Below are 27,667 nucleotides of genomic sequence, written 5' to 3' on the forward strand. Positions count from 1 at the left end.
ACCTACATTTGTGTATGGCTTCATGAACTGTGTTCACAAAGATTTCTAGAAGTGTCCCTGAGCCCATGCACTGATTTCCATGACAGAATCATGCCTGTTTTTAAAGGTCTGCCACCTCAATCACAAGCATCAAGCAACCAATATTTTGAGCCTTGTCCCGTGCGCACAGAGATTTCTCCAAATTTGCAGAATCTTTTGATAATATTATGCACTGTAGATGATGTATTTGCAATATAGCATTGAGGAACATTATTCTGAAATCATTCTCCAATTTATAGATGCAATTTTTTTGCAAACTGGTTAAATGTTGCCTCTCTGCGATGTTCTTTTTTTATACCCAATCATGTTACACACAAGTTTATTATAAACTTTAGTCCCAAAATGCTCCTCTAGCTCTTTTTTTTAGTACCACTTACTTTTCCAGCCATTTGTTGCACCTACCTGAACTTTTTTGACACGTTACTGCTATCAAATTCAAAATGAGCTAATAATGTTTCATTTGATATGGTTTCTACATCCCATTATGAATAAAATATGGGTTGGTGAGATTTGTAAATCATTGTATTTTGTTTATATTTACATTTGCACATAGTACACTTACATTTACATTGTTATTGACTTTTATCTCATTAGGTAACAGACAACAACAATTTGCAAACGGCGACTGTATTTCTTTGGGCTAGTGTTATAAGTACAGTGGGGCAAAAAAGTATTTAGTCAGCCACCGATTGTGCAAGTTCCCCCACTTAAAATGATGACAGAGGTCAGTAATTTGCACCAGAGGTACACATCAACTGTGAGAGACAGAATGTGAAAAAAAAATCCATGAATTCACATGGTAGGATTTGTAAAGAATTTATTCGTAAATTAGGGTGGAAAATAAGTATTTGGTCACCTCAAACAAGGAAAATCTCTGGCTCTCACAGACCTGTAACGTCTTCTGTAAGAAGCTTTTCTGTCCCCCACTCGTTACCTGTATGAATGGCACCTGTTTGAACTCATCATCTGTATAAAAGACACCTGTCCACAGCCTCAAACAGTCAGACTCCAAACTCCGCCATGGCCAAGACCAAAGAGCTTTCGAAGGACACCAGGAAAAGTATTGTAGACCTGCACCAGACTGGGAAGAGTGAATCTACAATAGGCAAGCAGCTTGGTGTGAAAAAATCAACTGTGGGAGCAATCATCAGAAAATGGAAGACATACAAGACCACTGATAATCTCCCTCGATCTGGGGCTCCACGCAAGATCTCATCCCGTGGGGTCAAAATGATCATGAGAACGGTGAGCAAAGATCCCAGAACCACACGGGGGGACCTGGTGAATGACCTGCAGAGAGCTGGGACCAAAGTAACAAAGGTCACCATCAGTAACACACTACAACGGCAGGGAATCAAATCCCGCAGTGCCAGACGTGTTCCGCTGCTGAAGCCAGTGCATGTCCAGGCCCGTCTGAAGTTTGCCAGAGAGCACATGGATGATACAGCAGAGGATTGGGAGAATGTCATGTGGTCAGATGAAACCAAAGTAGAACTTTTTGGTATAAACTCAACTCGTCGTGTTTGGAAGAAGAAGAATATTGAGTTGCATCCCAAGAACACCATACCTACTGTGAAGCATGGGGGTGGAAACATCATGCTATGGGGCTGTTTTTCTGCCAAGGGGACAGGACGACTGATCCGTGTTAAGGACAGAATGAATGGGGCCATGTATCGTGAGATTTTGAGCCAAAACCTCCTTCCATCAGTGAGAACGTTGAAGATGAAACGAGGCTGGGTCTTCCAACATGACAATGATCCAAAACACACCGCCCGGGCAACAAAGGAGTGGCTCCGTAAGAAGCATTTGAAAGTCCTGGAGTGGCCTAGCCAGTCTCCAGACCTCAACCCCATAGAAAATCTGTGGCGGGAGTTGAAAGTCCGTGTTGCTCGGCGACAGCCCCAAAACATCACTGCTCTCGAGAAGATCTGCATGGAGGAATGGGCCAAAATACCAGCTACTGTGTGTGCAAACCTGGTAAAGACCTATAGTAAACGTTTGACCTCTGTTATTGCCAACAAAGGTTATGTTACAAAGTATTGAGTTGTATTTTTGTTATTGACCAAATACTTATTTTCCACCCTGATTTACGAATAAATTCTTTACAAATCCTACCATGTGGATTCATGGATATTTTTTTTTCACATTCTGTCTCTCACAGTTGAAGTGTACCTCTGGTGCAAATTACTGACCTCTGTCATCATTTTAAGTGTGGGAACTTGCACAATCGGTGGCTGACTAAATACTTTTTTGCCCCACTGTATGTCTGTCTGCTTGTTTCTGTGTGCTCTTGTGTCTGTATGTGAATGTCAGTGATTTTGAGCCTGGAAGATATTGGGGAAAAAACAACGAGTAAGTACAGCCAATCAAATGATGTGGAAAGCTTGTGTTAACACAGAACAGAAAAGCTAGAGCCCCATTTGCTATACTCTATACAAAGACAACAATTAAGACTGCTGAACTGAAATCTAAAGCACATACTTCAGTTTTTAATTAGATTTAACTTTCCAAGTACACACTAAGGCCTCGAAGTATTCTCCATGGAAATATATACAGGTCAAGACTATACACCTTATTGACAACATCCAACCTTGACTCTGCCAGGCCCATTTATGTATGTAACTGCCCAGGAATTGATTCTGTGTGGGCTCTTATGCTGACTCCCTTTGGCTGTGAGCCCAGTATAGCTGTCTCAGTTGTGCGTGACAGCAGACATGGTGCAGAGTATCTGTAATGTTTTATGTAAGGACACAAGACCGTAGCTTTGAGCCAAAAAATACCAGTTTAAAAAAAATTCCCAGGGACCACCATCTAAGAAGAATGATGCTTTTAGATCTAGTACCTCCCAGGAGAGCAACATGGAGAGGAGGGTTAGAAACATACTTGAAATATAAAAATATCCTTTTCCTAATTCCTAATAAATAAATTAGTTGTGTGATTTAACCCTCCTTCGCTTTGTCAGAGATATTTCACTCAAGGCACAGATTGACTAGAATGAGTGAATTCCTCAATGCAGCAGTAGGCGTTTCTTTTTAACACACACAGAAGATGATAAGACGTTTAAAAGGCCACACTGGGAAACTTCACATCAGCCATAGGCACCTCAGAAATGGGTCTGAAATACGCACATCTCAAACCTGACTTAAAAACACTCCTGTACCACACTGTGCTCCCGGCACTGAACTGTAGATGAACTTTGAAAATAAAATATGTGTGTGATAGTTGAGCGAGTGAGTACCATGACCAGAAACAGGAGAGACATATCAGGGGAGGGAAGAGAGAGGCGTCATCTGTTTGATATATGTGTGAGGACCGGTGCTTAAGGATCCATTCGACTGTGTACTGTAAACAGATGCTTAACCACACGTGTGAACTTTGCCGTGTGATTCTGTCTTTGCATATATTGTGGGGAACAAGAAATGTGTACGTGTGCTCTTGAAGGTCACTGAACCATGTCATTTTGACAGTTTTTAGTAATGTGTGTTTTTTTCCACTCTTGTATATTACAGAAAAAAATGCCTATTCCCAGCTCCCCATCCCTCATCCCTCCTCCACTCTGCATTTCAGAGTAAAACTGACATTTACTGTAGCAACAGTGCTCAGTGTATTTTGTGCTCTGCGTAATATGTCTTATATTAACAATGCCTGCGCTCTCCAGAAAGAAAAGGCACATCAATTTCAAGATATTAACCTTAAAATAAGTTAAGCAATGTCATTTATTTCTATCGCGATCCTATTACAGCATCTAATTTCATGACTAAGGCACACTAAAACTTTTGTAGTACTTTTGTAGTACAGTACTATTCATAGAAGCAGGAGAAGTGATAATTTGACAGCATATCAACTTGAGTATAATGTTCCCAGTAATTGAATGGGAGCAGTGTGGTTTCAAGTTGCAATGAAAAAAATCTGTGCTGTGAATGCACCATTTGTAAGAGTTTGCAGGGCTAAGATGCGCCTATACAAGTGAAACCATGGATATTTGTCTAACCACACTGAAAATGTTTGGCTGTTTCTGCAGGAGTTCTTTTTAGGGAGAGAAGTCAATGTTTCAGGCTAATGAGCTGTACACATTTATAATACTTCATGACAATTATAGATCATAAGGGACATGTTGTAATGAAGCGGCATGGATAATGCATCATTATGCTCCTTGAAAGGATTTATTCAGTGACTATAAGAGAGAAATGGCTTTAGCTAATAGAAATAGGTGAGCAGCTATCAGACAGATGAACCACGGGCCTACCTTGTTCTTGCTGTTTGCTGGCAGCAGCCGCTTTCTGGCTTGGGGAGTAGAAGGCAGAGAGGACACTGAGGGAGCTGACCAGTTGGCTCTGAATGGAGCTCATTTTGGAAGTACCAGGTTTCCCCGCTGGTTTCCCTGTCGCTGCTGCTGCTGGGGCTGCTTTCCCCGCTGGCTTGGCTGACGTTGCCTTTCCAGCCTCTGCTCTTTTCCCTGTCGTCTTTTTCTGTGTGCTCGCGCTCTCCTGCTGGCTGGCTGTTTGCTGAGTGCCAGAGCTGCTTCCGAGATGTGCCCACTGCTCTCCTAGCAGCCCCGTTATCCGAGTTACAACTTGACCCAAAGCTGCAGGCGATGTTGGTGATTCGCTGGAGCCTCTTCGAGGAGGCTGGGCCTCCCCGGTGTCGCGACGTGAACCCTGGGCTTCGCTTGAGCCACGGCGCTGAGCTGCTTCACTGGAGCCACGGCGCTGAGCTGCTTCACTGGAGCCTCTGCGCAGTGACTGTGTCTCACTGGCATCTTTCGGAGAGGCCTGAGCCTCACTGGAACTTCTACGTGAACCCTGAGGTTGAGTTTGAGCATCGCTTGACGCTTGGCGAGGTGGTTGGGTCTGGGCTTCTCCCGATCCCCGTCTAGGAGTGTGTGATGCACCAGACACCCTCTGCGGTGCTTTCAGCTCTTTTGAGTCCCGCCGAGGTACAGAAGTTTGAGATTGCGCTTGTATTGATTTAGGCCTGACTTGGACTTCACTAGAGCCCGGAGACAAGGCCTGAGTCTCAGACTGAAGTCGAGATTCAGACTGCTTCTCTCCAGACCCTCCAGGAGGTTTCTTTGCTATAGTGTGGTCCTCAACCTGAGGCACAGACGGTGTTTGATGTTTTACCTGTGTTTCAGAGAGCTGTTCTGGGGACCGAGCTTCAAGCTGAGCTGCACTCTGTTCCTGCACCTGGGGCTGGGTTTTCGTCTGCGGCTGGGTCTGAGTTTCACTGGATCCCCTACGAGGACGCACAGGCACCACCTGAAGTTGAGGAGGTGACGGCTGAGTTTGCTCCACTGAGGGTTTCCTGCCTCTTTGTGGTCTTACAGGAGCTGCTGTCTTCACAGCTGAATTCCCCTCAGTTACTGCAACAGTGTCAGCGGCTACAGTTTCTTTGACTGCTGCAGACATAACCTCCCCGGCTCCTGTTTCTTTCTTCTCTGTAGTCTCTTCTCTGTAGGGCAGCTGGTCTCTTCTCTGTAGGGCAGCTGGTCTTGTTTCAACCACTTCTGTAATTTCTTTTGTTTCTGAGTCATCTTGTTCGGAACTCACTTTAATCTTATTTTCTTCTGCTTTAGCAGCCGAACTGGCGCACTCTTCATTCTTCCTAACAACATCTAAAGTTTTTATGCTTTCTACAGCTGCCGCTGAGCTTTCTGATAAAACCTCAGCAACTAAACGTTCACTCTCTCTTTGAATTCTTTCGTATGTTTCCCTGTCTTCTGTTCTTTCGCTCACCACGACTTCGTCTCTTTGGCTGCCTGTGTTCTCACTCACTTGACTCTCTGCTTCTACACCTCTGGCTGGGTTGTTGTCATGACGTCTCTCCATCTCTGTCTCAGTCTGCTGGTCTGCTCTCTGGGCTACCTCTGTCTCTGTCACTCTGTCCACAGTGCCCACCCTTTCTGTCTCTGTCCCTCTGTCAACACTGCTGGCCCTCGGTCTGTGAGGATGGTCCGTCACCATCTCGCCTTCTGTTTCTGTGACTTGGTTTACCCTTTCGGCCACGGGGGTCTCGGTCATCTGATCCAGGGTGATGATGCTCTCGGTTAGTGTGCCTCGTTCCATGCTGTTGGCTCTGGGCCTCGGTGGACTTGTCGCTGTTATCGCCGCCTCCATCTCTGTCTCCTGGTCATGCGTGTCAGCTTTTCCCGTCACTGGTCCTTGATCTGTACTTTTAGTCTCTTGTTTTGGTATGCACACTTCAATGCAGATTTTTTCAGTGTCTGTCCCCTGATCTACAGTACCAGGCGATTCTGTCTCTGTTTCTTGGTGGGTAAAATCTATCCTTTCTGTCACTGTCCCTGTGTCAATGCTCTCTCTTCTTGGACGTTCATGTGCGGTGCAAACCTCCACTCTCGTTCCCTCACTCAGTTGTAGTATTCTCTCCTCTTTTAGCTTGTTCTCCTCTATTTGCTGTTTCAAAAGAGCATTAGTGCTCTCTAGCTCCTGGCTAGCCTGAATAAGTTTAGTCTCTAGTACTGTTAGCTTCTCCTGCAACTTCTGCATATCATCTGGATCCTTTGGTTTTCCTTCTTTTGCTGCAGTCTCTGTTTCTTTTAAAGCCACTGTGATAGATAGTAATTCCTCCCCTGAAATGTCTCGTGGCAGTTTTTGCACTGTCTGTCCCAGTGGACTCTCTGTTTCTTTTTGTTTTTCAAGTATGTCCAGCTGCAGTGATTGTCTCTCCACTTCTTGTGCTGGGGACATGCTACTTTTTCCTTGTGCCAAGCTCTCCACTTCAGATAGTAACACGTTAGTTTTCTCTGTCTCACCTTGTTTCTCCTTCCCTGCAGCTTGGTTTGATGGCCCAAGACTTGTGTCTTCTAAACGTCCAGTGGGTTGAGTCTTTAGGACTAACTTCATCTCCTGTGAAGGTCTCTGTCCTTGCGATTGATTATTTGTCCTAGAATCGTAACCTGTTGGTACTGTAGCAGATAATTTGGAAGCCTGGGCCTTGGCTTGTGCTTGTAGCTGAAGAAGCAGCTGCTCCCGCTCCTCCCTCAAAGAGCAGATCTGAGCTTTCAGTTCTGGGATGGTTTTGACCTGTTCCTCGAGCTCTCTGACCCGCTTCAGTGCAACAGTAATCTGCTGGTGAAGACCTGCTCGATCTTGGGGAACACAGCGTCTTTCTGTTACGTCTGGTGAAGCCCGGAACATGTTCTCTGTTGAGCCGTTTTCTGGTGTTCCCACGGTACGGTCAGGACTGCTTGAATCTGAACTCTTACGCTGCTGTAGCGTGATGGGCATGCTCGATGCTCTGAGCAGATTTGGACGACTCTGAATCTGAATCCCCCCAGTTTTGTCTTCAGCACCGCGAGCCCCCGCGCCTACTTCATCTTTGGGTTTAGTTGAAACATAGCCAGTTCCTTGACTTGTGGTCCCCCTGCAGCTCTGGCTGGAAATCACGCCTTCATTTGCTCGAAAGTCAAAGATCTGTTGAACCTCTGTCACTCGTGATTTAGGCTTGGGACCCAGGGTAGACGTCCCAGACCAAGTACTGTCCTTTTCCTTTGGGGGAGGCCTTACTCCATGCCCAGGAAGACTAAAATTTCTGGGCAGAGTGCTGAATTTAGGTGGGCCCTTTACCCTGCGCTGAATGTGGACCCTTTTGATTGTGTTGCCTTTTTCAATATCATCAACATACTTGAGGAAATCAAGATCCAGGTGGAAGCCATAGGGAGTCTCCACTGAGTAGGGCAGCTGCTTCCTTTGAACACCACCCTCACTGGCCTTGGACTGAAAGCCATTGGCTGTAAGAATTAACATCAAATGATTCATTAATGAAATAAGTCATTAGTTGGTGCTTATTTTCATACTTCAGTGACTAGTCATAGTAATACTGTAGTATCCGATATGAAAGAACTAAACATGTGCAATTAGTTTACAATAAGAACATGAACCAAATCACACATCATCAGCATTATTAATTCTTTTCACCCCCTCGTGCAAGCAGGCTGTACTGTGCCGAACAAACAGTGCTTCATTATGTAAAACCCGATCACTTACTGGGAAGTAATTATCATGCAGTGATTGCGCCAAAACAAACTAATCAGCATGTAAAATGCTGCTCATGCTGTGTCAACTTATGAATGCAGTATGAGACGGGGTGGTTATCACCTGAAGGAAATAAGCCCATAGCTGTTTTTGGCCACATGAAAGGAACAGCGAGATAAAAATGTCACCTTTTATGTCATGAACTAGATTATATATTGGAATAAAAGCAAAAAATAGAGTCTGACTTATTAAGCTTCTCACAGTTGTTAAAAAAGGTTGCTGCACATGTTAGAAGCACAGAGGATTGCTTGTTTAACTACAGGCTTGGCGACACTCACCACTTTTCTTGTCCATCATGGGAGGCCGAGTTCTCAGTCATCTACTTGTGTTTGCTAGAGTAGGAGCTAACAGCCTGGGAGAAAAAAAGCAGAAATGAGAGAGAAACATGAGAAACTGAAATATCGCCCACTAATATTATGCAAATAGAACCAAATTCTGCAAGAGTAAATTTATGGCATTTACATCATGCCTTTGGACTTTTTTCAATATCAATATCTGTTAAATCAAACAAAACAAACCAAGACAAAAGCATGTGAGCCCTGCAGATAAAGGACCAGAAAATTTTTCACAGTGAAGTTATTGCTTTCCAAGATTCTTGTAATATGTTTTCACTGATTTAGTGAAGCCACCAAAATAAGACAAAACAATTTCTTAGAGATATGACATTTTTTATATATAAAACAGGCAGACTTAATACACACGACTGTTATATTTCAACTCTGGCTCTCCACAGTGTATCTGTTATCTTGTCTTCCTCCCCTCACTCTAAGGTTGGATGGCTGCGCCTCCCTGAGCCTGGTTATGCTGAAGATTTCATATTGTCAAAAGGGGTTTTTTCCTTTCCACAGTCGCCAGGTGCTTGCTCATGGGGATCCCCTGATTTTTGGGGTTTCTCTCTATTATTGCAGGATCTTCACCTTAAAATAGAAAACACCTTGAAGCAACTGATTTGGTGCTATCTAAATAAAACTGAATTGAACTACTGTGCCTCATTAGTTTATTTTTATTAGGAAAATGATAAATGGATGCACATTGTATGTTTAAAAATAAATATGCAGTCACATACAAATCAAATCAAATCAAATAACTTTTATTGTCACATCACATGTGCAGGTACATTGGTACAGCACATGTGAGTGAAATTCTTGTGTGCGAGCTTCACAAGCAACAGAGTTGTGCAAAATACAATAATGTAAACAAGCAAAATACAAGAATGGCTACATCTGAAACTAATAAATATATGTACAATATATAATAGTATATGCATTTCTGGATGTGTATACTAAATATTTTTCTACGTGTGTGTGTGTGTGTGTGTGTGTGTGTGTGTGTGTGTGTGTGTGTGTACACATATTTTACAAATTAAATAGAGTAAACAATAAATAAAATATATAAAATAAAATATACAGAGTTGAGACATGTGCAAAACAGTGGCGTTACTGTACAGTATGGAGTGCATAATGTTGAAGTTCCAGTAGTGAAGCTGAGGTGTATATGACGTGTTCAGCAGTCTGATGGCCTGATGGAAGAAGCTGTCTCTCAGTCTGCTGGTACGGGACCGGATGCTGCAGAACCTCCTTCCTGATGGAAGTAGTCTGAACAGTTTATGGCTGGGGTGACTGGAGTCCTTGATGATCCTCCCCGCTTTCCTCAGGCACCGCTTCCTGTAGATGTCTTGGAGGGAGGGAGGCTCACCTCCAATTATCCGTTCAGAGCACCGCACTACTCGCTGGAGAGCTTTGCAGTTGTAGGCGGTGCTGTTGCCATACCAGATGGTGATGCATCCAGTGAGGATGCTCTCAATGGCACAGTGATAGAAGGTCCTGAGGATGCGGGGGCTCATGCCGAATCTTTTCAGTCTCCTGAGAAAGAAGAGGCGCTGCTGCGCCTTCTTCACTGTTTTGTTTGTGTGTACTGACCACGTAAGATCCTCAGCCAGATGTACACCAAGGAACCGGAAGCTGCTCACTCTCTCCACAGCAGCGCCGTTGATGGTGATGGGGGTGTGTACTTCTCTGCACCTCCGGAAGTCCACTATCAACTCCTTTGTCTTTGCGACGTTGAGGGTGAGATGGTTGTCTTGACACCAGTGGGTCAGGGCGCTGACCTCCTCCCTGTAAGCTGTCTCATCACCGTTGGTGATAAGACCCACCACTGTAGTGTCGTCCGCAAACTTCACAATGATGTTGGAGCTGTTAGTGGCTGTGCAGTCGTAGGTGTAGAGTGAGTACAGGAGAGGGCTCAGTACACACCCCTGTGGAGCACCAGTGTTCAGTGTGACGGGGGATGAGGTGATGCTGCCCAGTCTGACCACTTGGCGTCTGTCAGACAGGAAGCTAAGGATCCAGCTGCAGAGGGAGCTGCTCAGTCCTAGATCCTGCAGTTTCCTGTCCAGCTTCGAGGGAACGATGGTATTGAATGCTGAGCTGTAATCTACAAACAGCATTCTCACATACGTGTCTCTCTTCTCCAGGTGTGACAGGGCAGTATGTAGTGTCAGGGCTATGGCATCATCAGTGGACCTGTTGTGGCGGTATGCGAACTGTAGAGGGTCCAGTGAGTCGGGTAGTGCAGAGCAGATGAAGTCCCTGACCAGCTTCTCGAAGCATTTGCTTACGATGGGGGTCAGGGCTACAGGTCGCCAGTCGTTCAATGAGGAGATGGTGGAGAATTTGGGTAAAGGGACGATGGTGGCTATTTTGAAGCAGGCTGGGACTACAGACAGAGAGAGGGAAAGGTTGAAGATGTGCGTGAACACTCCAGCCAGCTGAGCCGCGCATGACTTGAGGACGCGGCCGGGAATCCCGTCCGGACCAGTAGCTTTGCGTGCGTTCACCTTCCTGAAGCACCTCCGCACATCCTCCTCAGACACAGTGTGCGCACTGACGTCATCCGCGGTGTGCACACTGTCCGGTCTCATGGTGTTCGCTGTGTCGAATCTAGCGTAGAATACGTTTAGATCCTCACACAGAGAGGCCGTGGTCTGCGGTGTGCTGGTTTTCCCTCTAAAGTCTGTCTAAAGTCCCTCTAAAGTCTACAGTGGGGCAAAAAAGTATTTAGTCAGCCACCGATTGTGCAAGTTCCCCCACCTAAAATGATGACAGAGGTCAGTAATTTGCACCAGAGGTACACTTCAACTGTGAGAGACAGAATGTGAAAAAAAAAATCCATGAATCCACATGGTAGGATTTGTAAAGAATTTATTCGTAAATCAGGGTGGAAAATAAGTATTTGGTCAATAACAAAAATACAACTCAATACTTTGTAACATAACCTTTGTTGGCAATAACAGAGGTCAAACGTTTACTATAGGTCTTTACCAGGTTTGCACACACAGTAGCTGGTATTTTGGCCCATTCCTCCATGCAGATCTTCTCGAGAGCAGTGATGTTTTGGGGCTGTCGCCGAGCAACACGGACTTTCAACTCCCGCCACAGATTTTCTATGGGGTTGAGGTCTGGAGACTGGCTAGGCCACTCCAGGACTTTCAAATGCTTCTTACAGAGCCACTCCTTTGTTGCCCAGGCGGTGTGTTTTGGATCATTGTCATGTTGGAAGACCCAGCCTCGTTTCATCTTCAAAGTTCTCACTGATGGAAGGAGGTTTTGGCTCAAAATCTCACGATACATGGCCCCATTCATTCTGTCCTTAACACGGATCAGTCGTCCTGTCCCCTTGGCAGAAAAACAGCCCCATAGCATGATGTTTCCACCCCCATGCTTCATAGTAGGTATGGTGTTCTTGGGATGCAACTCAGTATTCTTCTTCCGCCAAACACGACGAGTTGAGTTTATACCAAAAAGTTCTACTTTGGTTTCATCTGACCACATGACATTCTCCCAATCCTCTGCTGTATCATCCATGTGCTCTCTGGCAAACTTCAGACGGGCCTGGACATGCACTGGCTTCAGCAGCGGAACACGTCTGGCACTGCGGGATTTGATTCCCTGCCGTTGTAGTGTGTTACTGATGGTGACCTTTGTTACTTTGGCCCCAGCTCTCTGCAGGTCATTCACCAGATCCCCCCGTGTGGTTCTGGGATCTTTGCTCACCGTTCTCATGATCATTTTGACCCCACGGGATGAGATCTTGCGTGGAGCCCCAGATCGAGAGAGATTATCAGTGGTCTTGTATGTCTTCCATTTTCTGATGATTGCTCCCACAGTTGATTTTTTCACACCAAGCTGCTTGCCTATTGTAGATTCACTCTTCCCAGTCTGGTGCAGGTCTACAATACTTTTCCTGGTGTCCTTCGAAAGCTCTTTGGTCTTGGCCATGGCGGCGTTTGGAGTCTGACTGTTTGAGGCTGTGGACAGGTGTCTTTTATACAGATGATGAGTTCAAACAGGTGCCATTCATACAGGTAACGAGTGGGGGACAGAAAAGCTTCTTACAGAAGACATTACAGGTCTGTGAGAGTCAGAGACTTTCCTTGTTTGAGGTGACCAAATACTTATTTTCCACCCTAATTTACGAATAAATTCTTTACAAATCCTACCATGTGAATTCATGGATTTTTTTTTCACATTCTGTGTCTCACAGTTGAAGTGTACCTCTGGTGCAAATTACTGACCTCTGTCATCATTTTAAGTGGGGGAACTTGCACAATCGGTGGCTGACTAAATACTTTTTTGCCCCACTGTATTGTACAGTCTTGGGTACCCCACTGAAGACGAAAAACATTTAGGTCTGCCAAGAAAAAGCAAAAATTAGTAGCACATTGCAGTTAATTGCAGTGCCGCTGTACCCATTAGCTTAAACTCGCCTTTCGTCAGCCTTTAGGCTCCACTTAGGTCAGCACAACCGAGGACAAGCTCACAAATGTTTGCATAATTTGTTCCACATGGAGAAGCCAATAAACCAGAGCTGCTATGACATTTTTTTTTTACAATTAGTTTATTGCACAGTAGACCTATGTGAGAGGGAAAAGAATTCAGAATGTGGAGTCAAAACTTTTAAGGACTAAAAGCTTCTAATAAAATATCCAATACTCACAGTAAAAATAACGGCAATTTGCCCAACTTTGAGTGAGTTGCACAGTTCAAATCCATATTAAATGAACACGAGCAGCTGCATGAGCAGCCAAATATCAGCTCTAAGGCTATTTAGAAAATAGGCACACATTATTCACGCAATTTCCATGCAAATTTATGGCACTGTAGAGGATACCTGCTATGTATGAGACATATAGCACATAAGTGCCCGAGGCTGTGCTTTAATAAGCACTGGAGTTCAAACGTCGACACCTAAGGTAGCTAAGAGGCTTAAATTAGCATTTTCATTATTTTTAGGAGTTCCACAACCATATATGTAGTATATGAATACTACAGATGAGTGTTTTACACTCCTCACTGATGCTCTGTATTCTATAATACCTCTAGCACTCAGTTTCAAGTCACTGCAGACAGCTGATTCGATGGATGCAACGGTGCAACAGTGAAAGCCATTTTTCTTGTTTTGATGCTGTATTTAGATTCAAAGAAGATAAAAGTCTAGTGGGAACATAGAAACGCTGTCTTCTAAGAGGTAGTTTCCCCATTTGTGATGACTTCTTTGACGTGTGGATGAGAACATTAAAAAAAAAAAGTCACCCGGATGAAGAATCTCACTACTGACTAACCACTTGTCATTTTTGATCACATTTTCAAGCAACCATGCACCAAATTAAATCAAATGTTTGTACCACAAAGTGCTGAGATTATTTTGAAGTAAGTTCGTGGTCTAGTTTGTGGGAAAAATGTGTCAGGCAGTGCCGAGTGAGGACATACTGCAAGGCAAGCATTACATGAGATGGCAATATAATCAATCAAAATGACAGCCAGTCCACCCAGGGACCTAAACAGGAGCTGTGACAAGCTCTGTTTGGCCTCCTGTCCCCTCCTGTGCAGACTGAACCTTAATAATGAAAAGAAGAGGTGACCTAGAGCAAAGTTGTTGTCTCAGTTACAGATGAACAGATAAACACAGACACACAAAGAGAAACACCGATCATCTGACTGACAGTCGCTGCACACGATCTGACAGGGCGATGGCTACCATGGCAACCACTGCAAATCCACTATTTCTGTGTGTCCCAGGAGTGAGACAAGAGAACGGGCATTCCTGACTCCTCGTGACACTCAATGCGGCTACAATCACCTCGCTGTCCATAAGGCTTAATTAGCTGATTCGGGAGCAAAAGAATGATGCTGGTAATTGCAGAGCGAAGTACAGGCACACCCCAGTGGCAATTACACACAGTGGGCAGGCAACAAGACCCGCCTTAATTAGATCATTACCGAAGACAGAGGTAGAATGGGGGAAAATGGAGCAGGGACAAGAGAGAGAAGAAAAACAAAAGCTTCGAAATGACAGATAGGTTTGACAAGATGGGATGAGCAGGGTAAATGTGGGGTGGGGTGGGGGGGGGTGGGAAGAACTGCTATGGTTTTCCCAAATGAGACATTCTTCCTGACCTTCCCTAATGTGGAAGTTACAGGACTTTTGTTTAAAGTTTCCTCTTTTAATTAAAGTCATTCCTAATGTGTGCGTGTGTTTAATGAAGGTCTCAGAGCAACAGAAGGATCGTGTTACATTAAGCAGTGTACTGTGGATGATTAGCATAAATGATAAGACATAACAATCAGTCTATAGTGTTAAATGCATATGTTTCTAAATTGCATGCACTGTTATTTCAGCATAACTAGAAGATTACCCAGGTTAGACTAGTAATTAAATACTGAAAGCCCACGGTGACACTGATGATGCACAATAGACACTGGATTACAGTCATAATGAGTATGAGCTGAAAGCTCCAAAAGGCTATGCTAATCCAAATTGAAAGTATCTGCTAGAGGCCACGCGAAGCTAAAAGGAGGCCACGGGTGTGAGTGTTCAAAACTGTTTGTGTGTATCAGCACCAATTTAGCCACTCTCTTTGTCAGTGTTTATTTTTGTGTGTTTGTGTGTGTGTGTGTGTGTGTGTGTGTGTGTGTGTGTGTGTGTGTGTGTGTGTGTGTGTGTGTGTGTGTGTGTGTGTGTGTGTGTTTGCTAGCTCTGCCTTCACCATGTAGGTTCACGTGTGTGTCAGGTTGAGTGACTGTGTTTGTTACTCCGTGTCTCTCAGACGCACGTAACCCCCTTAAAGGACGTGCCACAGTCTCTTGACACCAATCCTATAAGTGTGACAGCTGGTCGAGAGGCAGCGATGGTGATAATGTGAAGAGTAATGACAGTACAGTAAATAAGCCCGTAGTGACAGCTGTGGGTTTTCATATGTCATCAGTATAGAAACCACAACCACACTAAGATAACTGTTCTTTTTTTTTCTTTTGCACAGACCACGAGATCAACACCAACATTTATTTATTCATTGAGTTTTTTTAAAATGTGTTTTTTTACTTTATGCGAAGGCATCAAATGCGTGTACCCTGGCTGTCACCCTTGCCAGATTATACACACAGCACCGACTCAGGGATTCACACATGCACATCAGGCAAACACACATACAATTACTGGTGACTTAACCTACCAAGAAGCATTAATTGAATGTCATGGGTCATTACACTGGAGTGCCTGTGTACTGGAGATTGAATTAGTCGGATACACTGACACACAGCAGGACTGGATAGAAGACAGAACAGCAGGAAATGAGATTGGAGAGAGCGAGAGGGAGGCTAGAGGTGGGCGGATGGGAGAGGGAGAAAAGTGGGCGGGAAAGTGAAAAAGAGGCAGAGACGGGAGTGGCAGATGTACTCGTATCTCGTGCAAGCAGAGCGGTTTCGCTCTCATTTTTCCCGCTCTCCTGGCTGTCCCAGCATCCCTTCTCTCATTTTCTGTTTCAAACTTTATCTCATAAAAAAGAAATTACCCATGAATTCACTACAATCTCTCATATACTCTGAAGCATTGTGCACTGACTGCAGCTGGCACTTCAAACACAAGTGTTCATCAGCTGTGTGAAAGTGACATTAAAGAAACTGCACGCAGCAGCAGATTAAAGAATAACAGGCAGGCTGAGCAACAGTAACACAGGTCCCAAGGTCTTATCACAGGACCGACATGCATGGAAACAGCTATCTCTGTTTACCCTTGTACTGCCCTGAGAATCCAAGCAGGAGCGTCCAGCTTAATGTGCCAACTCTCAGCCCGAGATAAAAACACATTTGAGGAGGAGCACATGTGCAGAGAAACACAGGGATACGCATAAAGATGTGAATATGCAAACTACAGCTGGTAAAAGCTTATGACAGCACAAGACTGCCAGAGTGCAGTTTCAACAAATATAAAGTCAGAGGTAGAAACCCATGGTGGGGACAGCCAGAGCTGAATTTGCAGCCATATTTGGATGCCACTTTAATTACTCTGGTATAATCACAGCTCACTTCACTTTAGCTTGATAACTGGCATCGTTGTCTCACTGAGACTCCTCTCTGCTGGATGTTTTAGCCTCTGCAGTCAGCCAGTGTTCACCTCGCTGCTATGAGAGCTGTCATCAGGTTTGTGACTTTTTCAGTTGGTCCCAAAAGGTTGATTCTGTTCATTTGGACGTAGCGTTTTCAATGGGAGAAACATTTTGTCACTCATCCAAGTGACTTCTTCAGTCTCAGCTGACTGCAGGTTTCCCCAGTCTTATAAACAGTACATTTGCACATTAACTGAAGCAAGCACCACTGAATGAACAATGGGCTGAGAGGTCATTAATATGCAAATTATCATGACCATTAATCAACAACCACTGATCATTGATCAAAGACCAGAATCAACTTTTGGGGATTTACATATGGATGATTGAGCATGCATCAAGACATTTATTTTGGGGGGGGGGGGGGGGGGGGGTGTGTCAATCTGATGTGCTCATCTGTGTCACATTACAGATGCATCCCCTTTGATACAAATGTGAGTGAAGGACGCAGCTGACGGTGCAATTAGTTCAATCTCATGAATTGCAGGTGCAGATAACAGTTTTTGCATAATGACTTTGTTGCTACTGTGCAACAAAGTGTGAAAACTGGTAAAATTTACCGACAAGTCAACTGGGAACTGGAAAGTTTAGGCTCACGCAGCACAAAGAATGCTGTTAGCATCCAGAATACAAGGAGTGAATTGGGGGGACATTTATCTGATATTGCAGAGCTTAGTCTGTCTGTGTTCTGCAGAAATAGATCAATCTCTCTCTGCTCTACAAGAGCTATTTGAGTAGAGTCTGGGCCATCCCACCCCAGTCTAAGATTATCTCTGTCTATGTATAGTGCATTACAAGAAAAAGGTCCTGCTGTATTACATCTTCTGGTCCAATTTATCATTAATTTACTTCACCCCAGACCTTTAGGTCTATTCTAGTTCATCTTCAGTCCTAATCCTGTATGATCCAGTCAAGTTTAGTCTAACAGCGTCTGCATTCATCAGGGGCCAGATTGTTCCCCTCGTGCTAAACAACATCTGGCTTTCAACTCCAGAGAGAAAATGAGAGAGGGAACTTCTGTCTATGGGCTTCATTAAACAGTGGCAAAATTTTCCCACAGGGTTGCAGTGAGCAAGCTATTATAGGTCAGTTAAAAGTGACGTTTTTTTCTGTGGAAGAACTGCAAATTCAGGATATGGCCTTTATTGGACGGTTTAATAAGAATCCGTCTTTGAAAAGAGCATGAAGTTTAATGTAGCTGTAATAATCAGATGTCTGTACAATAGTGAGTTCACTAGTTACCTCCAGTTGTTGGCTGGTTATCAGCAAAGTCCTTACAACGTCTCTCTTATCAGTTATTCACAGAATGAAGGGGGAAAAAACATCTTTCTAAGCTCAAGGCCAACAATAAAAATTGGTCCTTATATAAAAAGACCAAAAGGCACAAAGCAATGTTTTTTTTTATGCACTTGCCAGTTTTAGGACGCCACACAAAGAACTTTGTTTAAAAAGGAATACTGCAGACCCCAAGTATTGTACTGATGATTCACAAAGACCATTCAGGAGAACTCCGAGCTTTCTGACTTGCCAAATATTTCTGCCTTGCTGTTTTCTAACATGCAAGTAAAGTAAAAATTAATTCCAAGGAGTCTTAGTCTTAATATATCTGATCATGAGGTTTCCTGAAAACCACACAAATTGCTTAACTTACACTCTAATAAAGTTATTTCAGAAAAAAATAGAAACTGTGGGGAAGTGGCACTGCGTGGATATTCACTTAGCAAAAGCCGTGGTTGTCATTTTCACACTGAGATTTCAGTGGGTAACTGTGCAGTGGTTTAAACAATTTATAACAATGAAATAAATACACACTGCACGTCAACAAGACAAAGCTTTAAGATTTAGTTCACCATTCAGCAATAAATGCGTCTACTCTACAATGCAACACAATAAATGTTGTCTTTACCTCCACCAAGGGTGTTATGTTTTTGCGAGTGTGCATACCTGCATGTCATTGTGTCTGTAAACACAATAGCTCAAAAAGTTTTGTATGAATTCTTTTTTGCCTGTCCCATTCAGCACTGGAGCAGTCAGAATTATTGTCTGAAGGCCAAGAAAAATGCTGAGCAGATTTATTTTCCCAAGTGGATCCATCAGATCCAGGCCCCAGATATAGATGCCCCCCAGATCATGAGAGCCCATGGAGGACCACTGGAGGGGCAGCAGCACCACCCTCCTAGAAAAGAGCTGAGGAGAGCCCAAAACGGTGGGGTCACCCAGCAGCCACGTTGCAGAAGCCACAGAGGGCTGCGGCGACGTGCCCATAGGCTCCGCCAGCAACCTGCTACGCTAGAGCGGACTGAGGGCCCTCCAACCTCCGGAAGGGGCCTGACTGAACCATGGGTGCCAGGCACCGCCCCCAGACTCAGGACATATTTCCTGGGATTCTGGGCCTCCCTGCATCCCAGACCCCGACCAGACAGCCAACTCACTCTCCCAGCCCAGGGGTGAACAGAGGTGTGAAGACCCCATACCGCTCTCCGCCCGCTCATATGTGGTGTTTTGTATGAATTCTGATAAAAAAAACTTTGTAGAGGGGTAGCGTGGGGTCATGTTAAATAAAAATCCATTAGAATTTGCCTTTCATCCACCAAGGTCTTCAAGCTCAGTTTAATGATTTATTGATCAAAAATGGACAAAAAGCCTTATGACTTATATGATTCTGATAAGTGTGGTGTGTATGTGGTGTCAACATATAGAAAGTACCATATAAAGATTTAGAATATTGTGTAACATTTGACCTCTGACCTCTCCTTCAAAGTCAGTAAATAGATCTGAAGGTCAAAGTGATAATATTGCTATACAGACCTGTTTAAAACTATGTTTCTTACTTCCAGTGTTTGTACTGACTACAAATGGGCATATAAGGAATAATATATGGAGATTCTTCTTCAAGGTCAAATGAAGTCAAACCTTTCTGAAATATCTGTTATCTTTAAAACTATGCTTAAAATCTACTGCCTTTGTTAGAAGCATTTAGGACATGAGATTAGTATATCGGGATTGTAAATATCAACGTTTCCATGCCAGATTTGACCTCCGGCCTAATTTTTACATTTCACATGTGCCTATTACATCACGTATTTTAAAATGAGTTTCAACAGAGAAAATAACAAAAGCCTGCACATTTAAAGAAAGGACAAAGGACATTCAGTAGAACTGCCATGGACACAGCTCCACTCATATGTAACCCTTTCTAAATGTAATGAATGTTTTCCAGATACTGTAGCCCATCTGTCCACTGAGGCAATATGTCCTGCTTAAGTAATTACATCTGCCCTTTAATAGTTGGTAATAAATGTTATTAAGGCCCTCAAACAAATTTTCCATTTTTACTCAGTCTTATGACACCAGTCTACAACATAATTAGCTGTTTTCAAATACAGAATGGGTGAGGGGCTGACAGAGTAAGTGCAGTGTTTTATCAGTAATAGCGTGGACACGACCTCGTGCAACCACCCCTGTCCTGATTCTGCGGTGTCTGTCAAAGGACAGATAACGCTTACGCCACGCCTTCGCTGCAACTGCCTTTTATCTCTTCTATCTCTGCATCTCTTCTGTCTCTTATTGCATGAGCTCTGTATGCCTCCATAGACATAGTGAAAGGAGCTTGTCTTTTCCTCACGTTCTGTAGTGGCATTCCAAAAATGAGGAACAGCTGCATGCTTTCATTAGCGATAAAGGAGGTGCTGTACCATCTATTATTCATTCTAGTTTGAGATATGTTAGCATTATGGTTACTTCCCCTCATGGGTGTAATAACAGTGGTGAAGCTAATTAGCATTTGGGTCATCTGACTATTGATGTGTCAACAGTTGGTGAAACGATGCTGACAAAAAAGGGTAGAAACTAGAGAAACATGCAGAAAACAGAATAAATCTGTGACATCTGTCAGAAAGACAGATGGGATTAGGAATGTCTAAGGTTATGCAGTCTGGATTTGAAAGGCTTAGATGGTCAAAGATAAAAAGGAGGGAAACATGACAAACAGCAGAGACTCAGTTACACATCCGTGAAGTTACGTCCTCTTTGACAGGTAAAAGCAAGTCTTTCTCAAACACGCACACATACAGAATGTATGCGTAACATGCATAAACTACGGAAGTGACAGCATAAGCGGTCTGAGATGTGTTTCTGTGAGTGTTAACATGAGTTTAAAAAAAACAGGGTCCCCTTGCTCATTAATTATGGCTTTCTACTTACACAGAAACACAGAAGGCACGCGCACGCACAAACACACACAAGTAAACACACATACAGATTTGCATAAAAACAGGAAACTCTAACAAAGTAAAGCAATCATGAAGTAAGTGATCTGTGCACAGAAGCACATGGAAACGTGCATGCAAGCACATAATTCTGCCAGAGAGGACAGCTTGAAGCCAGCAGAATATAAGTGCAGGAAAGCAATTCAGCTTGGTACAGCAGCACATTCTGCAGAACAAGCAGGAGGTCTGTGCAAAGAAATCAACACTTATAAATTCACACTCTATCGCTCTTAGCATAGCATGAGGCAAAACTTCCAGCTTTGCTTCCCTTTGCATGTACGGAAAAAAAACACACATAAGTTGAGTATGTCATCTCTTATTTTACTGTGTTTGTTTTAATGCATTATTGTGCGCTGCCTCTTACATCCCCAGCAAATATATCGCTGCCAAAGCTGTGTGGGGGAGTGCGAACATTGTCCGACCAGAACAATACTACCCTCTCTCCATTACTCGTGCACATCCTGTACATACACCCCTTTCCCTTTTCCACACTTTCTTTCTCACACATCCGAGGCTCCTGCACATGTGACCTATGTTCTAGACTGTAAAAATAGAGCAGGGAGGAGGAGGAAGGTAAGGCGAACAGAAAAAAGCAGAGCAAACAACGGTGAATGATGGCAAATTGTTCATGAGACATGAAAGCTGAGGGGAAAAAATGAAGAGTGGCAAGAAAAACAGAGTTAATTCACAGGGGGAATTTTTTCTCTCACCTGCCATGTAGCTCTTCTTACCTCCTGTCCTTCCTGTTTCTGTGAATGCTACTGACCCTGTCTCTATTAATATCAGCAGAGAAAAAACGAGAAAAAAACTGAAAAAGAGGAGGGGAGGATGGGTGGGAAAGAGGGGATGTGTTGGCATATGGTGCCAGAGGTAGAGAAGAGAAGAGAAGAGAAGAGAAGAGAAGAGAAGAGAAGATCAGTTGTCTCAGTCTGATAGATTCACCAGCCTCCTTGGTGCAACCAACTGGCCCAGAAAAAAACAAAAATAACACCCTAATAGACAAATGGGCTCAACAGAAAACACACGAACAAAAACACATACAGACACACAAGTGTATGGTAATGAACCACCAGCACAGCAACTTCCAAGCATGCATAGAAATGGAAGCTTATAAAGCTCATGATTTGAACAGATAACAACAGAACAACAGAGGAGTCTTGTCTGGTTTTTAATTTATGCACCTCTTTTTAAGTACAAGTGTGTGTTCATTCATGCACCTACTGTTGCGTGTACATGCTTAGTTCTGGGCTGTGTGCATGTGCAGTAGTGTCTGTGTGTACTGCCTCTGGGCTAAAAGGTCTAACCCTGCAACGATCACACGCTGTGTAACACTGTAATATTTACTGGAGGACTCAAAATTACCCCCTCCACAGTGCTGCCACATGAGACTGGATCACACTACTTTCAAGGTGCTCCAGACTATCATATCTGTGAAATTTATCAAGTAAACCCCAAGTTATCTCAGTCTGGCTCAATAACAGAAAGCAGTCTAATGAGTAAACCCAGCCCGGTTGACTCTATAGTGTAAATGAGGTAAATAATTAACTGCCTTTAAATAGGCTAACTGCCCAGGCTAATGGGTCCTATCTCTTATCTCACTCCTGCACTGATTCCTCAGTCCAACAATGCTAATTCCTCTCTACACGTGTGCAAACTTCTACTCGAGAGCTGCTCGACATCACAGCATGCAAAGAAAGAAAAAAATATCCAGCATGTCATATGAGCAGTGCTGGGCATAATGTGTGCAAAGTAATCAGATTACATTGTTTTTGTAACTCAGTAAAATAAGGTGACCTTTTACTGTGCACTTCTGTAACAATCAGCTGACTTCAGCAAGGACGGAGTGAGGAGGCTAAAGTGTGCACCTTCTCAGGAGTGGAGAAATCAATATTACTTTCCAGCTGAGCAGCCAAAGCTTGATTTTCAGCAGGTGACAAAAGCAGTGATGAGCAGTCAGGCTTGTAGCGGTGCGTTAAGCCTACCTGTACCTGTTTCTAAAATAGAGTCACAGTGGTCAAAACATTTTTCTGTGATCCACCTCAACTCTGCCGTTAGCTTGGTGATAAAACTTCAAAGCTAAAATGAAGCTCTTCTAGGTATCCTCATTAAATAAGCATCATCCATCATATTTATCATCAATTATATAAACTATTCATCATATATTACTTTCTTATTGCTTATTTTCTTATTATTAAGCACTTGGTGACAGTGGGAAGGAAAAAAGCCTGTTTTTTTAAAACCTATTAAGGGTGTTGACTTGCACAAGGAACCTTTGTCAAACATGAACTCAGACAATATTCACAGTTTCTGTGGCTAAATCCCTCTCGATATATGTCTAACACACTGCACCCTATCAGCTCACATCCTTTCATCTAAAGCAGCGGACTGAAAGAGGGTGTGATGCAGCCTAGGGGGTTAAACTTCTCCCTTCCCAATCACATGAACCTCTCCTGTCAGGCGGTATCAGATCCCACCTCAGACCCTAAGGACTTCTCGAGGAATCACTCCTTCCCTGTCTTTTCATTATATGTTGCAGTGATGTTGTCTGTCCATCTTGGTTCCTCTTGTGTTAAAACAAAAGAAAAATTTAACTTTTAAGTGCAGGCAAAGTTTGTGGAGTGAGCTGTTGCCTCAAGAGAGGTTCAAATAACTTAATATTGCATTCATGGACAATTTAAGAGCAGCAGGAAATCAAGATGTGGCTATGTGCAGCACCCTCAGTAATGACTTTCACGTGGTTCATGCCCTTCTCTTCATGTATAAGGTCTTAAATAATCAGACCCCATCTTATGTCTGTGAAGGTTCTCAGTCATCCAGGTCATCGTAGTCAAAGGAGCTTGCAAAGAAAAGCGTCTGGACTTCTTTAAGTTGCTTGAAGACGTTTCACCTCTCATCCGAGAAGCTTCTTCAGTTCTAAGGTCAAATGGTGGAGAGTCCCAGATATAAACCTAGTGGGAGAAACCCCCCACAGAGGGACAAAAGGACCCCTGATGATCATCTAATCGCCTGAGCCAAGGTGTGAAACTGGGTGTGGGTCCCAATCAGCCAGAGTTTCGGGTGTGTTCATTGTGAAACCTGGCCCCACCTTATCATGCGAATTCCTGAGGTCAGATGGCCCAGGATGTGAGTGGGCGTTAAGGCGTCTGGGATCTCAAAACTGGATTATAGATGGCAGACAGTTGGTGTCGTAAACCCCCGCCTCTGTTCAAAGATGGTCGCTCACAGTGGACATAGATGGCTTCTTTCACTCCTCTTTCAAACCATCTGTCCTCTCTGTCCAAAATGTGAACATTGGCATCCTCGAAAGAGTGTCCTTTATCCTTAAGATGCAGATGGACTGCTGAGTCTTGTCCTGTGGAGGTGGCTCTTCTATGTTGTGCCATGCGCTTGTGAAGTGGCTGTTTGGTCTCTCCAATGTAGAGGTCTGAGCATTCCTCGCTGCACTGTACAGCATACACCACATTGTTAAGTCTGTGTTTTGGTGTTTTGTCTTTCGGGTGAACCAGTTTCTGTCTGAGCGTGTTGCTGGGTCTGAAATACACCGGGATGTCATGCTTGGAGAAAACTCTCCTGAGTTTCTCTGATACACCGGCTACATAGGGGATGACAATGTTGTTGCGTCTGTCCTTCTTATCCTCCCTCGCTGGTGTCTGGTCTTCTTTTCTGTGCCTCTTTGCTGACTTTAAGAACGCCCATTTAGGATAGCCGCACATTTTGAGTGCTTCCTTTACATGTGTGTGTTCCTTCTTTTTCCCTTCAGGCTTAGAGGGAACATGTTCTGCCCGGTGGTGTAGGGTCCTAATTACTCCAAGTTTGTGTTCCAAAGGGTGATGGGAGTCAAAGAAGAGGTACTGGTCCGTGTGTGTGGGCTTCCGGTAAACTTCGATGTTGAGGTTGCCGTTCTCTTCAATGTGCACAGCGCAGTCCAGGAAAGGCAAACAGTTGTCCTTTGTGTCTTCCCTGGTGAACCTGATGTTTTTATCCACAGCGTTAATGTGCGCAGTGAAGGATTCCACTTCTTGTGTCTTGATTTTGACCCAGGTGTCGTCCACATATCTGTACCAGTGGCTGGGTACTCTTCCTTTGAAAGAGCCAAGAGCCTTCCTTTCCACTTCCTCCATGTAAAGGTTGGCTACAATAGGTCACACGGGGGAGCCCATGGCACAGCCATGTTTTTGTCTGTAAAAGCCTTCGTTGTACTTGAAATATGTAGTGGTGAGGCAGAGGTCTAACAGTGTGCAGATCTGATCGGGTGTGAAGTTGGTCCTGTCCTTCAAGGAGCTGTCTTCTTGTAGTCGTTTTCTGACAGTCTCCACGGCCTCCGTGGTGGGTATGCAAGTGAAGAGAGAGACTACATCAAAGGACACCATGGTTTCATCTGGGTCCAGGGTAAGTTTCTGGACCTTGTCGGTGAAGTCGGTGGAGTTCTTGATGTGGTGTGGGGTGTTCCCCACGAGAGGAGCAAGGATGGTAGCAAGGTGTTTAGCAATGTTATAAGTGGCTGAGTTTATGCTACTGACTATGGGTCTGAGTGGGACAGCTTCCTTGTGGATTTTAGGAAGTCCATAGATGCAGGGTATGGCATCCCCTGGGTAAAGGCAGTGATATGTAAGGCGGTCAATAATTTTGTCCTTTTCAAAGTCTTGAAGGCAAGCTATAACTTTCTTTTTGTAGCTGCTTGTGGGGTCTCGCTTTAGGGCTTCGTAGGTATTGTTTTCACTGAGGAGAGTAGTGATCTTTGTATGGTAATCTGTAGTGTTTAGGACCACGGTGCATCTTCCCTTATCAGCTGGTAAAACAGTGATGTTGTGGTCTTTGCTCAGGGAAGCGACGGCCTTCTTTTCCTGTATTGTGAGGTTGGATGGAGGGACTTTGGCACTGGAGAGCGTGGCTGAGACTTTCATCCTGATTTTCTTCAAGCAACTTAAAGAAGTCCAGACGCTTTTCTTTGCAAGCTCCTTTGATGACCCCATCTTATATTAAAAACCTTATAGTACATACTTGGGCTCCCTAAGGGGGGGCTTTCCATGATCAGCTGAGCATATTAATCTCTGGCTCTCTTCCACAGTGTGTTTTTGGTTCTGTCTTCTTCCTCTCACCTGCAACTTGTCGCGGCAGATGGCTGCTCCTCCCTGAGCCCGGAGCTTCCTGTTAAAATTGAGTTTTTTCTCCCCATTGTCACCAAGTGGTTGCTCATAGCATTTGATTGTTGTGTTTTTCTCTGTATTATATTAATGTCTTAACCTTAGAATATAAAGGTAACTTTTGTTACAATTTGCTACTGAAGTGATCTGAATTGAATTGAACTGTATGAACCATAATAACCATAGTAATTCAACTGGCCAACATTCACGAGTAGGGCATTTGTGACAAAGTCTTTTGTATATCAACAGTCTCGGTGTTCCAGCTGAGGTAAAAACACGCAGTTAAAATTTTAAAACAACACAAGGCAGCATTGTGTAAAGCCTGACACCCCCGGATTCTGCAAATGTATGTTTTTAAATATGTGTGGCTGTGTGTAAGTGTGAGAACATAAAAATGCTTTAACTGCTGCACTCCACTGTTCAGAATAACAGCTTCGAGTCATATACTGAATGTTTTCACAACGGTGGGAGTTGCAAAGATAAAAAGTCTGCAAACAAAAGTATTTGTTACATGCAGCCTGTAGTTACAACTAATGTTTAGTGGTCACCACCAGGCACTGAATTCATAACTCACTATTACCTAAGACTCATGCAAGCCTTCAGCTCACCTCTGATTGGATCACAAAGTCAAATATTTTGACTTGGCATACATTTTTTTTCATCATCGCAGTTCTGGGAACAGCAATTAAAATATTTAGATTATACTGTTAGGAGCATTCCTGCTAATCAGTTTAAATGTCTGCTATGTCTCGCAAAATAATTTTGTATAATATTGTTACAGTTTTAGCAAACTGGCAGCCTGGGCTTTATGCCAAGTCTTGCAACACACAATTACCCACGCAAGTGTCGTCTGCAGTATGTGTATGCGTGTGTCTGAGTGGGTTCAAGTGTGAAAAACCAAAAACTGTTTTTACTGGCAAAGCTCACAGTTCTCAAACCACTTCCAGCAGCTTTGAGCCTTCTGGAAATAAAAGTTTTCTTCTCAAAATAAACTAAAACGTCATTTACTCACAAAGTTTTCAGTTTTTATTCGTATACTGTGCTTTCGCACCAGGGTCTGGAAATATGAGTCAGTTTTATACATTAAACTGGGAAGATGACATGTAGGAAAATAGTTCATAGTCAAATTTCACAATTATGAAATGTAACTTGGCAGCAAAGTACGATTTATTAAAAACAAATTTCAGACTCATTTGTTTTGTTGGGGGAGTTTTCATCCAGTTAATCTTCCTTTTCACAAGGCCTTGCTTTCCTAATATATAATAAATATTATTTTGCATCTGTGAGTCATGGGTAGACTTGCATTATTCCACATTATTCAAGCAAGAACGATTTACAGTATTTAGCAAATATGTTGGCTCACCAGAACTTTCAAACTGATTTTAATTTATAGTCGCATCGCTTTTCCAGTGTTTGAAATGCATGTCGTGTGTATGCATAATTGAAGCCATACATCACTGCTTCAGTGTGCACACAGTCTGAAGGTCCGGTCCATATATAGTCTAGACTAACCTTGCAGCACCAGCTGATGATATTAAAGGCCGTGACCCCCACCAAAAAGAATGTGTGCTTTGTTTTCATTGTTCTTGTTTTCTCATTCTTTCATGGAAATCACACATGTAGACACAGACAAGAATAACACCCAAGATAAACACTTTGAGAAGTGCTGCTGGGAGATTCTACTAGCCCGCTTTTTAGCCCCTTACTTGTCATACACTC

General features: G+C 43.6%; 1 protein-coding gene across 9 annotated transcripts in view; it reads right to left on the bottom strand.

The window, feature by feature from the left end:
• kank4 (KN motif and ankyrin repeat domains 4) overlaps window positions 1-27,667 on the bottom strand; it is a 95,229-nt gene that overhangs the window by 18,221 nt on the left and 49,341 nt on the right. For 8 of the 9 annotated variants that reach the window (XR_014272179.1, XR_014272180.1, XR_014272181.1 and 5 more), the window contains exons 2-3: window positions 8,372-8,445; window positions 4,286-7,789 (exon numbers count right to left, since the gene is read on the bottom strand). Coding sequence is in view for 1 of the 9 variants with exons in the window: in XM_082510091.1 (XP_082366217.1) it covers window positions 4,286-7,789; window positions 8,372-8,390 (3,523 nt within the window). In the remaining 8 variants the exon portion in view is untranslated. Of the gene's footprint in view, window positions 1-4,285; window positions 7,790-8,371; window positions 8,446-21,514; window positions 21,567-27,667 lie in introns of those variants that run through there. The other variant, XR_014272184.1, reaches the window with a different exon arrangement.

This window comes from Aulonocara stuartgranti, assembly GCF_965226115.1.
Source record: "Aulonocara stuartgranti genome assembly, chromosome: 17".
Taxonomy (NCBI): Eukaryota; Metazoa; Chordata; class Actinopteri; order Cichliformes; family Cichlidae; genus Aulonocara; species Aulonocara stuartgranti.